Source organism: Pipra filicauda, unplaced genomic scaffold, assembly GCF_003945595.2.
Source record: "Pipra filicauda isolate LSUMZ 115617 unplaced genomic scaffold, ASM394559v2 scaffold729_size357988_pilon, whole genome shotgun sequence".
NCBI lineage: Eukaryota > Metazoa > Chordata > Aves > Passeriformes > Pipridae > Pipra > Pipra filicauda.
In genome coordinates this window covers 253,892-265,210 of record NW_024104897.1, presented here as the reverse complement: position 1 = coordinate 265,210, position 11,319 = coordinate 253,892, and the positions used below count along the sequence as shown (strand labels likewise).

The following is an 11,319-nucleotide window of genomic DNA, read 5'->3' as shown; positions in this document are numbered from 1 at the left end:
CCTGCCCTGCACATCCAGCCCAGCTCCCCTGGACCCTCCCTCTTCCTCACCCCCATCCCATTCCCGTTGGGAGCAGAACCCCTGGCTGTTGTCGAATATCCAGGGATCTCTTCCTGCTCCGTGTGTTCCTCAGCCCCGCCTCCCTCCCGCCTTTTCTTTGTAGAAAACAGGAAGGTGCAGCAAATAAATTTATTTGCTGGGATTAAGGAAACTTTTGAAAAAAAAGAAGTAAATATGGAAAAGTACCGAGTGGGAGGGGGGTGGGTGGGGGAAGCTGGAGTTGTGCAAGCCAGTCTCCTGCTCCGTGCTAGAACCCGGTGCTGGGAGTTGCTTCCTGGATAAATGACTCCTGTTCTGGATCTGTCCTGACTCATCCACATCCCCCCTGTCCCGTGGGACAGGCCACGTCCTGCTGTGCCTCAGTTTCCCTGAAAACCTGGAGACTGGGGGCTTGGATACTCCAGGCTTTTGTGCCAGGCTGGTTTGGGACCCGATTTGGGCGTGGAATTCTTGGCTTCTGATGATCCCAGTGCTTGGGGGGGCAGCAGGGGGGGATATGTTGATTTATGGGCTGCTGCAAGGAGCACGTGGATTTGCTGCTGGAGATGGAGAGGTGGGAAATGTTATCCCTGATTTTTGAGATCATGGGAGAATTAGGGGCTCGTTCTGGCTGGCAGTGAACTCACACTTGGCCCCAGTGCCCCTCTCCTGGTGAAGGGAATCCCTTTCCAACAGGGCCACCTGCTTCCCTCTGGGTATTCCAGTTCTTTGGAGTCGAGTGGATCTGTCAGGAGTGACTTTATTTCTCTTGTCCTTTGGGAGGAACAGCTGCTTCTGGTGAAGCCTTTCCAAGATCTGAGCCTGGTGCTGGCACTGGGTGATCCCAAAGTCCTCCCTCTCTCCTGTTCCCGGGAAGGTGCAGCAGATGGAGGTCCAAGGTTTCATCTCCACCACCCACAGCAGCAGCTTGGGGTGGTTGCTGTTCCCCTCTCCCTGTCCCCAGGGGCTGCTGGGCCCTTCCCAAAGGATGCTCCCTGCCTGCATCCCTCCAGGTGTATCCCAGGGATGAGCAGTGGGAACGGTGTTCCCAGTGCTGACGTCACTCTGTCAGCAGTTCTGCTGGGCTGGGTGAGCAGGGGGACTTTCCCAGTAGGAGTGGGGTTGGGAAATGCTCCCAGAGGTGGGCTGGGATGCACTGGCAAGGCTCAGGCTGCTGGATCCCGATGCCAGGTGCTTCCTGGCCACATGATCCCTGCTCCTTGCCAAGCCTTGCTGGCCCTGGCCTGGTGTTAATTCAGCCACTTGAGAGCTCCTGGGCTCTGTTTCTCCTCCTCCCTCCGGGAGTGAAGGTAAGCACAGGTCCATCCTCACCTGGGGAGGAGGAAGCCAGGCAGGACGGCAGGCTCAGGGACATGGAGAGGGCCTGGGCACATGGAGAGGTCCAGGGGCATGGAGAGGTCTGGGGGATATGGAAATGTCCAGGGAACATGGAGATGTCCAAGGACATGGAGAGGTCTAGGAGATATGGAGATGTCCAGGGGACATGGAGAGGTCCAGGGAACATGGAGAGATCGAGGGGACATGGAGAGGTCCAGGGAACATGGAGAGACCTAGGGGATATGGAGATGTCCAGGGAACATGGAGAGGTCCAGGGACATGGAGAGGCCTAGGGAATATGGAGATGTCCAGGGCACATGGAGAGATCTAAGGATCAGGGAGAGATCTCAGGGACATGGAGGTCTAGGGGATATGGAAATGTCCAGGGGCATGGAGAGGTCCAGGGAACACAGAGAGATCTAGGGAACACGGAGAGATCTAGGGAACACGGAGAGGTCCAGGGAACACAGAGAGATCCAGGGAACACGGAGAGGTCCAGGGAACATGGAGAGATCCAGGGAACATGGAGAGATCCAGGGAACACAGAGAGATCCAGGGAACACGGAGAGATCTCGGGGACATGGAGAGGGACACGCGGCCGGCGCTGCCGGGCACGTTCCTCGGGAGTTCTCCCGTGGGTGTGATGCCTCCCAGCCGTGACTCACCGCCTTCCCCTCCTTCTCCGCAGCCTTTTGCGTGGAAGATGGCGGGTGGCGTGGACGGCCCCATAGGGATCCCGTTCCCGGATCACAGCAGCGACATCCTGAGCAGCCTGAACGAGCAGAGAAACAACGGGCTGCTGTGCGACGTGGTCATCCTGGTGGAAGGCCAGGAGTTCCCCACCCACCGCTCCGTCCTGGCGGCGTGCAGCCAGTACTTCAAGAAGCTCTTCACCTCAGGGTTAGTGGTGGACCAGCAAAACGTGTATGAGATAGACTTTGTGAGTGCGGACGCCCTGTCGGCGCTGCTGGAGTTCGCCTACACCGCGACCCTCACTGTCAGCACTTCGAACGTCAACGACATCCTCAACGCGGCCACTCTGCTGGAGATCCCGGCCGTCAGGGATGTCTGCACGGATCTCCTGGACAGGAAGATTCTGGCCAAAAATGACCAGATGGATACAGTAGATCAAATTGATCAGAGGAACCATCTCAGAGCAAAAGAGTACCTGGAGTTCTTCCAGAGCAACCCCGTCAACGGCCACCAAGGCAGCTTTCCGTGGACCAACCCAGAGTTGAGAGACCTTCAGAGACTGAACTTCCGAGGCCAAGAGGAGGAGGAGGAGTCGAACTGCAACGGCCTGGACTTCTACTCGCAGGCCACCCCAACCGAAAGACCAAAGGCAAGTGACTGTGACCCTGACAGCAACCCGGCCATGTGGCTGGACCGGGAGGAGGAGGAGCCGGTCACCGCCGGCATGTTCTCACCTTCCCAGAACGGACATTACAGCAGCCGTGGCTTGGCCACGCCGGGAGAAGAGGAGGGGGGGACCCCCCGGGGGCCTCTGGACCCGCAGGAAGCCGGCGACTCGCCCGGCTTCATCCCCGCCGGGGCGGAGACGGAGGACGACGCGCGGGAGGTGGACGACTTGGCCGCCAGCGCCCTCCTGCAGCAGATGATCAACTCGGTGGGGCGGCAGCAGCTCGGGGACGACGACCGCAAGGACGACGACGGGGTCATGGATTATTACTTGAAATACTTCGGCAGTTCGAACGAGGGCGACGTCTACCCGTCCTGGTCCCAGAAGGAGAAGAAGATCAGGGCCAAAGCATTCCAGAAGTGCCCCATCTGCGAGAAGGTGATCCAGGGCGCCGGGAAGCTGCCGCGCCACATCCGCACCCACACCGGGGAGAAGCCCTACGAGTGCAACATCTGCAACGTCCGATTCACCAGGTACGGGCTGGGGGGGAAACGGGGGGGCTCACCCACAAATCCGGCTCTTCCCTTGGCTTGGGAGCATGGAGGGCTCTCCCACAAATCTGGCTCTTCCCTTGGCTTGGGAGCATGGAGGGCTCTCCCACAAATCTGGCTCTCCCCTTGGCTTGGGGCATGGAGGGCTCTCCCACAAATCTGGCTCTTCCCTTGGCTTGGGAGCATGGAGGGTTCTCCCACAAATCCGGCTCTTCCCTTGGCTTGGGAGCACAGGGAGCTCTCCCACAAATCCGACTCTCCCTTGCCCCTGGAGCACAGGGAGCTCTCCCACAAATCCAGCTCTGCCCTTGGCTTGGGAGCATGGGGGACTTGCCCACAAATCCAACTCTGCCCTTGCCCCTGGAGCACAGGGAGCTCTCCCACAAATCCAGCTCTTCCCTTGGCTTGGGAGCATGGGGGGCTCTCCCACAAAACAGGCTTTGCTCTTGCCTTGGGAGCACAGGGAACTCTCCCACAAATCTGACTTTCCCTTTCCCCTGGAGCACAGGGAGCTCTCCCACAAATCCAACTCTGCCCTTTCCTCTGGAGCACAGGGGGTTCTCCCACAAATCCGACTCTGCCCTTGGCTCTCCCACAAATCCAGCTCTGCCCTTGACCTGGAAGCACGGGGGGCTCTCCTACAGATCTGACTCTCCCTGGTCCCTGGAGCACAGGGGGCTCTCCCACAAATCCAGCTCTGCCCTTGACTTGGCTCTCCCACAAAACAGGCTTTGCCCTTGCCCCTGGAGCACGGGGGGCTCTCCCCCAAAACCAGCTCGGCCTTTTCCCTCTCAGGTGATTTTATCTCTCCTGCTCCACTCATTTCCATCTTAAGCACCCAAGCTGGGTAGGAAGGCCGGAGCTTTCCAGTGAGACGAGCAGTTTGGGTGTCTGACACTCGAGATGTCTCAAGGGGCCCGTCCTGACAGGCAGTGCCACGCCGTCCCTCTGTCCTGAACAGCCCAGCTCTGCTGGAAACTCAGCCAGAGCTGGGATTCTGAGGAGGCCAAGGGACGTGGTTGGTGGAACAGAGCTGCAGCTCTTCCCCTCTGCGTGGTGGCCGAGGCCAGAGATGTTTGGAAGTGGCTCCGTGGGGTGGTTGGGTTGGAAGGAGGTTGGACCCCGTGCCGTCGGTGTCCTTGGCACACCCTGCCCCGAGCAGCCCCCGGTGCAGCTCCCCGGGGGCGTTGGCCTGGGCCCTGCCTCTAATCAGGGTTCCTGCTCCTTCCCTGGGCCACGGGAATGCCAAAGAAAGGGGATATTGTTTGGATTCCTCCGGTTCACTCCGGTCCGAGCGTCGCCGCGCCGCCTCCTCTCCCCGGGCTCCGCGGCTGCCGTGGCTGTGCCGGGGTGGGGGTCCCACCCTGCTCCCACCCCGGTGTCCCCCAGGCCCTGCCGAGGGGCTGCGTGGGCTGCCTGGCCCAGGAGCCTTCCCTGCCTGCTCCCTGCCTGCTCCCTGCCTGCTCCCTGCCTGCCCAGCCATTCCCAGCCGTGCCAGTGCCCGCTGCTTTGCTGCCAGGACCGGCCCCTCGTGCTCTTGGGGGGTCCACGGGGCTGCCCCCCAAAACTGGTGGGGCCATACCCGTGGGCAGGAGGCCTCATCCTGCCCCTTCCCCTCGGCAGGGCCGCGCCCAGCCCACGTTGGAGAGCTGAGGAATGCAGATAATGGCGGGGGCAGGATGCCAACCCTCCCTCCCCGCTCCCCCGGCCCTGCCACGCGGCACCTCCCTGCTCCGGGGGCCCGGGGTGCTGATCCCACACCCCCTGCACCGAATCCAGGGGCCTGGAGTGCTCAGGAGCAGCGGGATATTCAAGTGCCAGGGGGTGCCTGGCAGCTGGTGCCACTGGGAGTGGTGGCAAGGGGGAGATGGGGGGAGACACAGGGATTTTTGGCAGGGGGAGGCCCGTGGGCAGTGCCACCCCGTCCCTTTTCCATCTCGCCCCCGTTCCGTGGGTTTTGGATGGGGACCTGCTCCCTGCCGGCTCCTGGGGGGGCCTGGCACTGTCTCCCAGCCCCTAGAAACAAGGTGCTTCCCTAAAACCCCCCATTCCAGGCAAAACACAGCCTCCTGCTTCTTCCCACGCCCGGGGTTTGGGCATGGAGAAGCCTGGATGGGGACAGGCTCGGCCTTGCTGTTCCCTGTCACATGTCCTGCCCTGAGCTTGATGTCCCCTCGATTTTATTATTCCTCGGCGTCCCATCAGGAAAACAAATCCCTTCCCCATTCCCTGCGTCCGAGAGCCTGGAAACGGGGGAGCCAGGTGGGGACAAAACAGCCCCTATTCCGGAACGGGGGGGGTTTCGGGGCGAGGCAGGAGGACGAGCCGGGGCTGTTCGAGCCGGGGCTGTTCCAGCCGGGGCTGTTCGAGCCGGGTGTTCCCGGCCACCCCCTGCATTCCCACCCGTTTGTGCTCCCTGCTGCTTCCTGGTTCCTGTGCGGTCACAGGGGGAGGAGCAGCAGCGGCAGCTCCGATAAGGAAGGAAAGGCAGAGAGAGAGAGAGAGAGAGAGAGGGGAGGGGGGGTTTTATAACACGAAATAATTTGAATTTCCAAAGGCCGGTCTTGCTGTGCCGCTGCATCCCCTGGGGTTCCATCCAGGCCACCCCTCGGAGGTGGGCACGACCTTGGTGGGGGTTTGATCCCTCCCTGGAGGTTTAGGGTTTTTTAGGGGCCTGACGGGGTCTGTATCGAGATGTTCCACACAGGAGAGGAGAGAGGGATGGGGCTGGATCAAGGGCAGGGTGAAGCAGGTCCCCTGTGGGGGCGGGAGGGGCTCCTCGATCCCTCGCCACGCGCTTCAGGCCTGGGTTTTTTCCTCCAGGAAGCAGCAGTGGCTCACGTGGCCCTGCTGGCCCCAGGCCCGGCTGCTGCAACTGCCCTTCCCAGGCCTGGCTGCTCCAACTGCCCTTCCCTGGCTCCTTCTGCTCCAGCTGCCCTTCCCTGGCTCCTTCTGCTCCAACTGCCCTTCCCTGGCTCCTGCTCCAACTGCCCTTCCCTGGCTCCTTCTGCTCCAACTGCCCTTCCCTGGCTCCTTCTGCTCCAGCTGCCCTTCCCTGGCTCCTTCTGCTCCAACTACCCTTCTCTGGCTCCTGCTGCTCCAACTACCCTTCCTTCCCTGGCTCCTTCTGCTCCAACTACCCTTCTCTGGCTCCTGCTGCTCCAAGTACCCTTCTCTGGCTCCTGGTGTTCCAGCTGCCCTTCCCTGGCTCCTGGTGCTCCAGCTGCCCTTCCCTGGCTCTGGCAAACTGGGGCTGTGCTGGCCCTGCAGGAGCCAACTGGACCTGGGCTGGGCAATGTGTGACCCCCCAGCCCTGCTCAGACCCCGTACCAGGCAATGTGTGACCCCCCAGCCCTGCTCAGACCCCCTTACCCATGCCCAGCCCTGCACTGGATGATGCTCAGCCCTGTAGTGATGCTTGACCCCATCCTGGGTGGTGCTTGACCCCATCCTGGGTGATGTTCAGCTCTATATTGGATGATGCTTGACCCTTACCAGTGCTCAGCCCCTTACCAGTGCTCAATCCCATACTGGGAGATGCTCAATCCCATACTGGGAGGTGCTCAATCCTATACTGGGACATGCTCAGTCCCATATGATGCTTGGCCTGTCCTCATGCTCAGCCCCACACCAGGGGCTGCTTGACCCCACACCAGTTGATTCTCAGCCCTGTACCAGTGCCCAACCCCACACCAGGCAAAGCTCAGCCTCGTGCCAGGTGAGGCTCAAACCCTGCACTGATGCTTGACCCCAAACCAGTGCCCAGCCCCACAGCAAGTGATGCCCAGCCCTGTGCCAGTGCCCAGCCCCACAGCAAGTGATGCCCAGCCCTGTGCCAGTGCCCAGCCCCACAGCAAGTGATGCCCAGCCCTGTGCCAGTGCCCAGCCCCACAGCAAGTGATGCTCAGCCCTGTGCCAGGGCTCAGCCCTGTCCTGGGAGATGCTCAGCCCTGTACCAGGCACTGCTGTGCCCACCCCACCACCCTGTGCCATCCCCACCCCACAGGCAGCCAGCCAGGCCCCCCAGACCCCCGGGCTGATTGCCCCCCTGTCCCCTGTCCTCTCTCTGTGTAGGACCCCTGGGCTGACCCCTGTGCTCTCCTCTGTCCAACCAGCACCCCAGACTGACCCCCTCTGTCCATCCAACCCCCGCAGGACCCCCAGACTGACCCCCCCTGCCATCCATCCCCCCCAACACCCCCAGACTGACCCCCCCTGCCATCCATCTCCCCCAACACCCCCGGGCTGACTCCCCTCATCCATCCAGCACCCCCAGCACGCCCAGACTGACCCCCCCGTCCATCCATCCCCCCCAGACTGACTCCCCCATGTCCATCCATCCCCCCCTCGTCCATCCATCCCCCCCAACACCCCCAGATTGACTCCCCCATGTCCATCCATCTCCCCCATTCCCCCCAGACTGATTCCTCCCTCTCCCCCCATCCATCCATCTCCCCTAAAATCCCCGGGCTGACTCCCCCTGTCCATCCATCCCCCCCAGCACCCCCAGACTGACTCCCCCTGTCCATCCATCCCCTCCAACACCCCCAGACTGACTCCCCCTTGTCCCCCTGTCCATCCATCCCCTCCAACATCCCCAGACCGACTCCCCCTTGTCCCCCCTGTCCACCCATCCCCCCATCCCCTCCAGACCGACTCCCCCTTGTCCCCCCATCCATCAATCCCCCCCAGAACCCCCCAGACTGACTCCCCCTTGTCCCCCCATCCGTCCATCCTTCCCAACACCCCAGACTGGCTCCTCATGTCCACCCATCCCCCCCAACACCCCTGGGCTGTTTCCCCCTCTCTCCCCTGTCCATCCATCCCCTCCAACACCCCCAGACTGACTCTCCCTTGTCCCCCTGTCCACCCACCCCTCCAACACGCCCAGACTGACCCCCCCATTCATCCATCCCCCCCGTCCATCCATCCGCCCCCAACACCCCCAGACTGACCCCCCCTTGTCCCCCCATCCCCCCAACACCCCAGACTGACTCCCCCTTGTCCCCCTGTCCATCCCCCCCCCAGCACCCCCCAGAATGTGACTCCCCCTGTCCATCCACCCCCCCAACACCCCAGACTGACTCCCCCTTGTCCCCCTGTCCACCCACCCCTCCAACACCCCCAGACCGACTCCCCCCTGTCCCCCCACCCCCCCAACACCCCCGACTGACCCCCCGCTGTCCCCCCTCGTGTCCCCCCGCGCAGGCAGGACAAGCTGAAGGTGCACATGCGGAAGCACACGGGGGAGAAGCCGTACCTGTGCCAGCAGTGCGGCGCCGCCTTCGCCCACAACTACGACTTGAAGAACCACATGCGAGTGCACACCGGGCTCAGGCCCTACCAGTGCGACAGCTGCTGCAAGACTTTCGTCCGCTCCGACCACTTGCACAGGCACCTTAAAAAAGATGGATGCAACGGGATTCCCTCGAGGAGAGGCCGGAAACCCCGGGTGAGAGACGCGGCCGCCGCGCCCGCCCCGGCGGGGGGAGCAGCCGCCGAAGATGGAAGTTTTGCGGCCGGTGGGGAGAGCCAGGAATCAGAGGACACCCCCCCGTCCCAAGGGAACGACCAGGAGCAGCAGCACTTTGAGGAGAATTCAAACAATGAAGCGCCGGGATTGAATGTAGCAGGAGGAGGAGGAGGAGGAGGGTCGGAGGAGGGGAACGCGCAAGGACTCTCCTAAACCAAAAAACAAAACAAACAAAAAAACCAACAACAACGACAAACAACAAACCCCACACACCCGAAAACGAAGTCACAAAATCTAGTTAGTACTTTTCCTCCGATTTTTTTTCTCTTTAAAGATGTTTCTCTCCCCCTTTTTTTTTTTTTTTTTTTTTAAGAAAAAAAAAAAAAAAGCCCGGAAAAAAAACCCGACAACAACAACAACAAAAAAGATTATATTATATATATATATTAACGTTTCCAACCTTTCCCCCATCGTAAAGCAGGGATCCCCCCTTCCCCCCGAGGATCCCTCGTAGCCAAGGACCTTTTCTTGGAAAGGCAAGGAAAAGAAAAAAAAAAAAAACAGCACGAGGTGGGGATGGAAAGTGGCTCTGTCGGCATGGAAAAGAGCTTCCATGTAAATCCAAAGCTTTATTTTGTGTCCAAACGTGTGTTTAAAAAAAAAAAAAAACAAAGAAACGAAAAACTTATTTCAGAGAAAGAGATCGGGTTAAGACAAAAAAAAAAAAAGGAAAAAAGAAAAACAGGAAAAGAAAAAAAAAGGAGGAGCGGCAGGAGTTTGGAAGGGCTGCGGCAGGGAGGGATTTTGGGAGCTGGGGGGGTGCCAGGGGTGTCCCTGCAGCCCCCTGGGAGGAGCAGGGGCTCGGAGGGAGCTGCATCCCAGGGGATTGGGGTCAGGATTTGGGGTCTGTCCCCCCCCCCAGCCCCACCCCGTGCGAGGCTCGGTTTGGCAGCGAAGGCTCCGGGTGGGAAATGGCCAAAAATCGCTGGGAATTGCCTAAAAAAATCATGTGAGGAGAAAGGCAGCGGGTTTGGCAGGGCTGGGGACACCCAAGGGGGGGGATGAGGCAGGGATGGGACACCCAGAGTGGGGACACCACCCTGGGGTGGGGGAACCCAGATTGGGGACACCCAGACTGGGATGGGGGAACCCGGACTGGGGACACCCACCCTGGGATGGGACACCCAGACTGGGGACACCCATCCTGAGATGGGACACCCATCCTGGGATGGAGACACCCAACATGGGGACACCCATCCAGGGATGGGACACCCAGATTGGGGACACCCAGACTGGGATGGGGGAACCCAGACTGGGATGGGGAACCCAGATTGGGGACACTCACCCCAGGATGGGACATCCCATCCTGGGATGGGACACCCGACATGGGGACACCCATCCAGGGATGGGACACCCGGACTGGGATGGGACACCCGGACTGGGATGGGACACCTGGACTGGGGACACCCATCCTGGGATGGGGGAACTCGGACTGGGGACACTCACCCTGGGATGGGACACCCAGATTGGGGACACCCATCCTGGGATGGAGACACCTGAACTGGGGACACCCATCCAAGGGTGGGGACACCCAGATTGGGGACACTCACCCTGGGATGGGACACCCACACTGGGGACACCCATCCAAGGGTGGGGACACCCAGATTGGGGACACTCACCCCAGGATGGGACACCCACACTGGGGACACCCATCCAAGGGTGGGAACACCCAGACTGGGGACACCCATCCACAGATGGGGGAACCCAGATTGGGGACACTCACCCTGGGATGGGACACCCAGATTGGGGACACCCAACCATGGATGGGACATCCCACCCTGGGATGGGGACATCCAGACTGGGGACACCCACCCTGGGATGGGGACACCCACACTGGGAACACCCATCCGAGGGTGGGGACACCCATGGATATCAACACCTGGAGCTGGGGACACCCACCCAAAGCTGGGAACACCCACCTGGAGCTGGGAACACCCCGGGCTGGGGGTCCCCAGCTCCGTGTCCATCCCTGTGTCCATCCCTGTGTCCATCCCCGTGTCCATCCCCGTGTCCATCCCACGTCCGTCCCCATCCCGGGAAGTGCCTGAGCCGGCCCCAGCCCCCCCTGCCGGCAGAATTTGGGGCTGGGGGTGCCCAAAATCCCCCTTCCCCCTCCCCCAGGTTCATTTTTCCCCCCCACAAAAAAAAAACCGCCTGGAAACGGCAAATTCCTTTGGGAAAAATGAAAAAAAAAAAATTAAAAAAAAGGTTATTTTTGGTCTCCCTTAAAGGAGCAGGAGGCCTTTGGGAAGGGGGGGGAAAAGCTCTGGCACCCCCCCAGCCCCATTCCCAAAAAAGAAATATATATATATATATATAGATAGATAGATTTATGGCTGGAGAGGCGGGTCCCGACCCTCGGGGGGGGGAAAAAAAAAAGGCACCTTTGAGCTGGTCACCTGTTTTCTAAAAATGCACATTTTTAAATGATATAAAAAAAAAAAAAACAGAAAAGAGAGATTTTAAGAAAGCCCTTTTATTTTCGAAGCACTTTTTAG

General features: G+C 60.4%; 2 protein-coding genes across 2 annotated transcripts in view; both read left to right on the top strand.

Annotated features, from left to right (window-relative positions):
• ZBTB7A (zinc finger and BTB domain containing 7A) overlaps positions 1-9,108 on the top strand; it is a 24,515-nt gene extending 15,407 nt beyond the window's left edge. The window contains exons 2-3 of the mRNA XM_039389440.1: positions 2,066-3,270; positions 8,497-9,108. Coding sequence (XP_039245374.1) covers positions 2,081-3,270; positions 8,497-8,974 — 1,668 coding nt within the window. The 5' untranslated portion in view covers positions 2,066-2,080 and the 3' untranslated portion in view covers positions 8,975-9,108. The remainder of the gene's footprint in view (positions 1-2,065; positions 3,271-8,496) is intronic.
• A 392-nt stretch (positions 9,109-9,500) lies between these two features.
• LOC120324851 (basic proline-rich protein-like) overlaps positions 9,501-11,319 on the top strand; it is a 3,186-nt gene continuing 1,367 nt past the window's right edge. The window contains exons 1-2 of the mRNA XM_039389425.1: positions 9,501-10,778; positions 10,815-10,984. Coding sequence (XP_039245359.1) covers positions 9,834-10,778; positions 10,815-10,984 — 1,115 coding nt within the window. The 5' untranslated portion in view covers positions 9,501-9,833. The remainder of the gene's footprint in view (positions 10,779-10,814; positions 10,985-11,319) is intronic.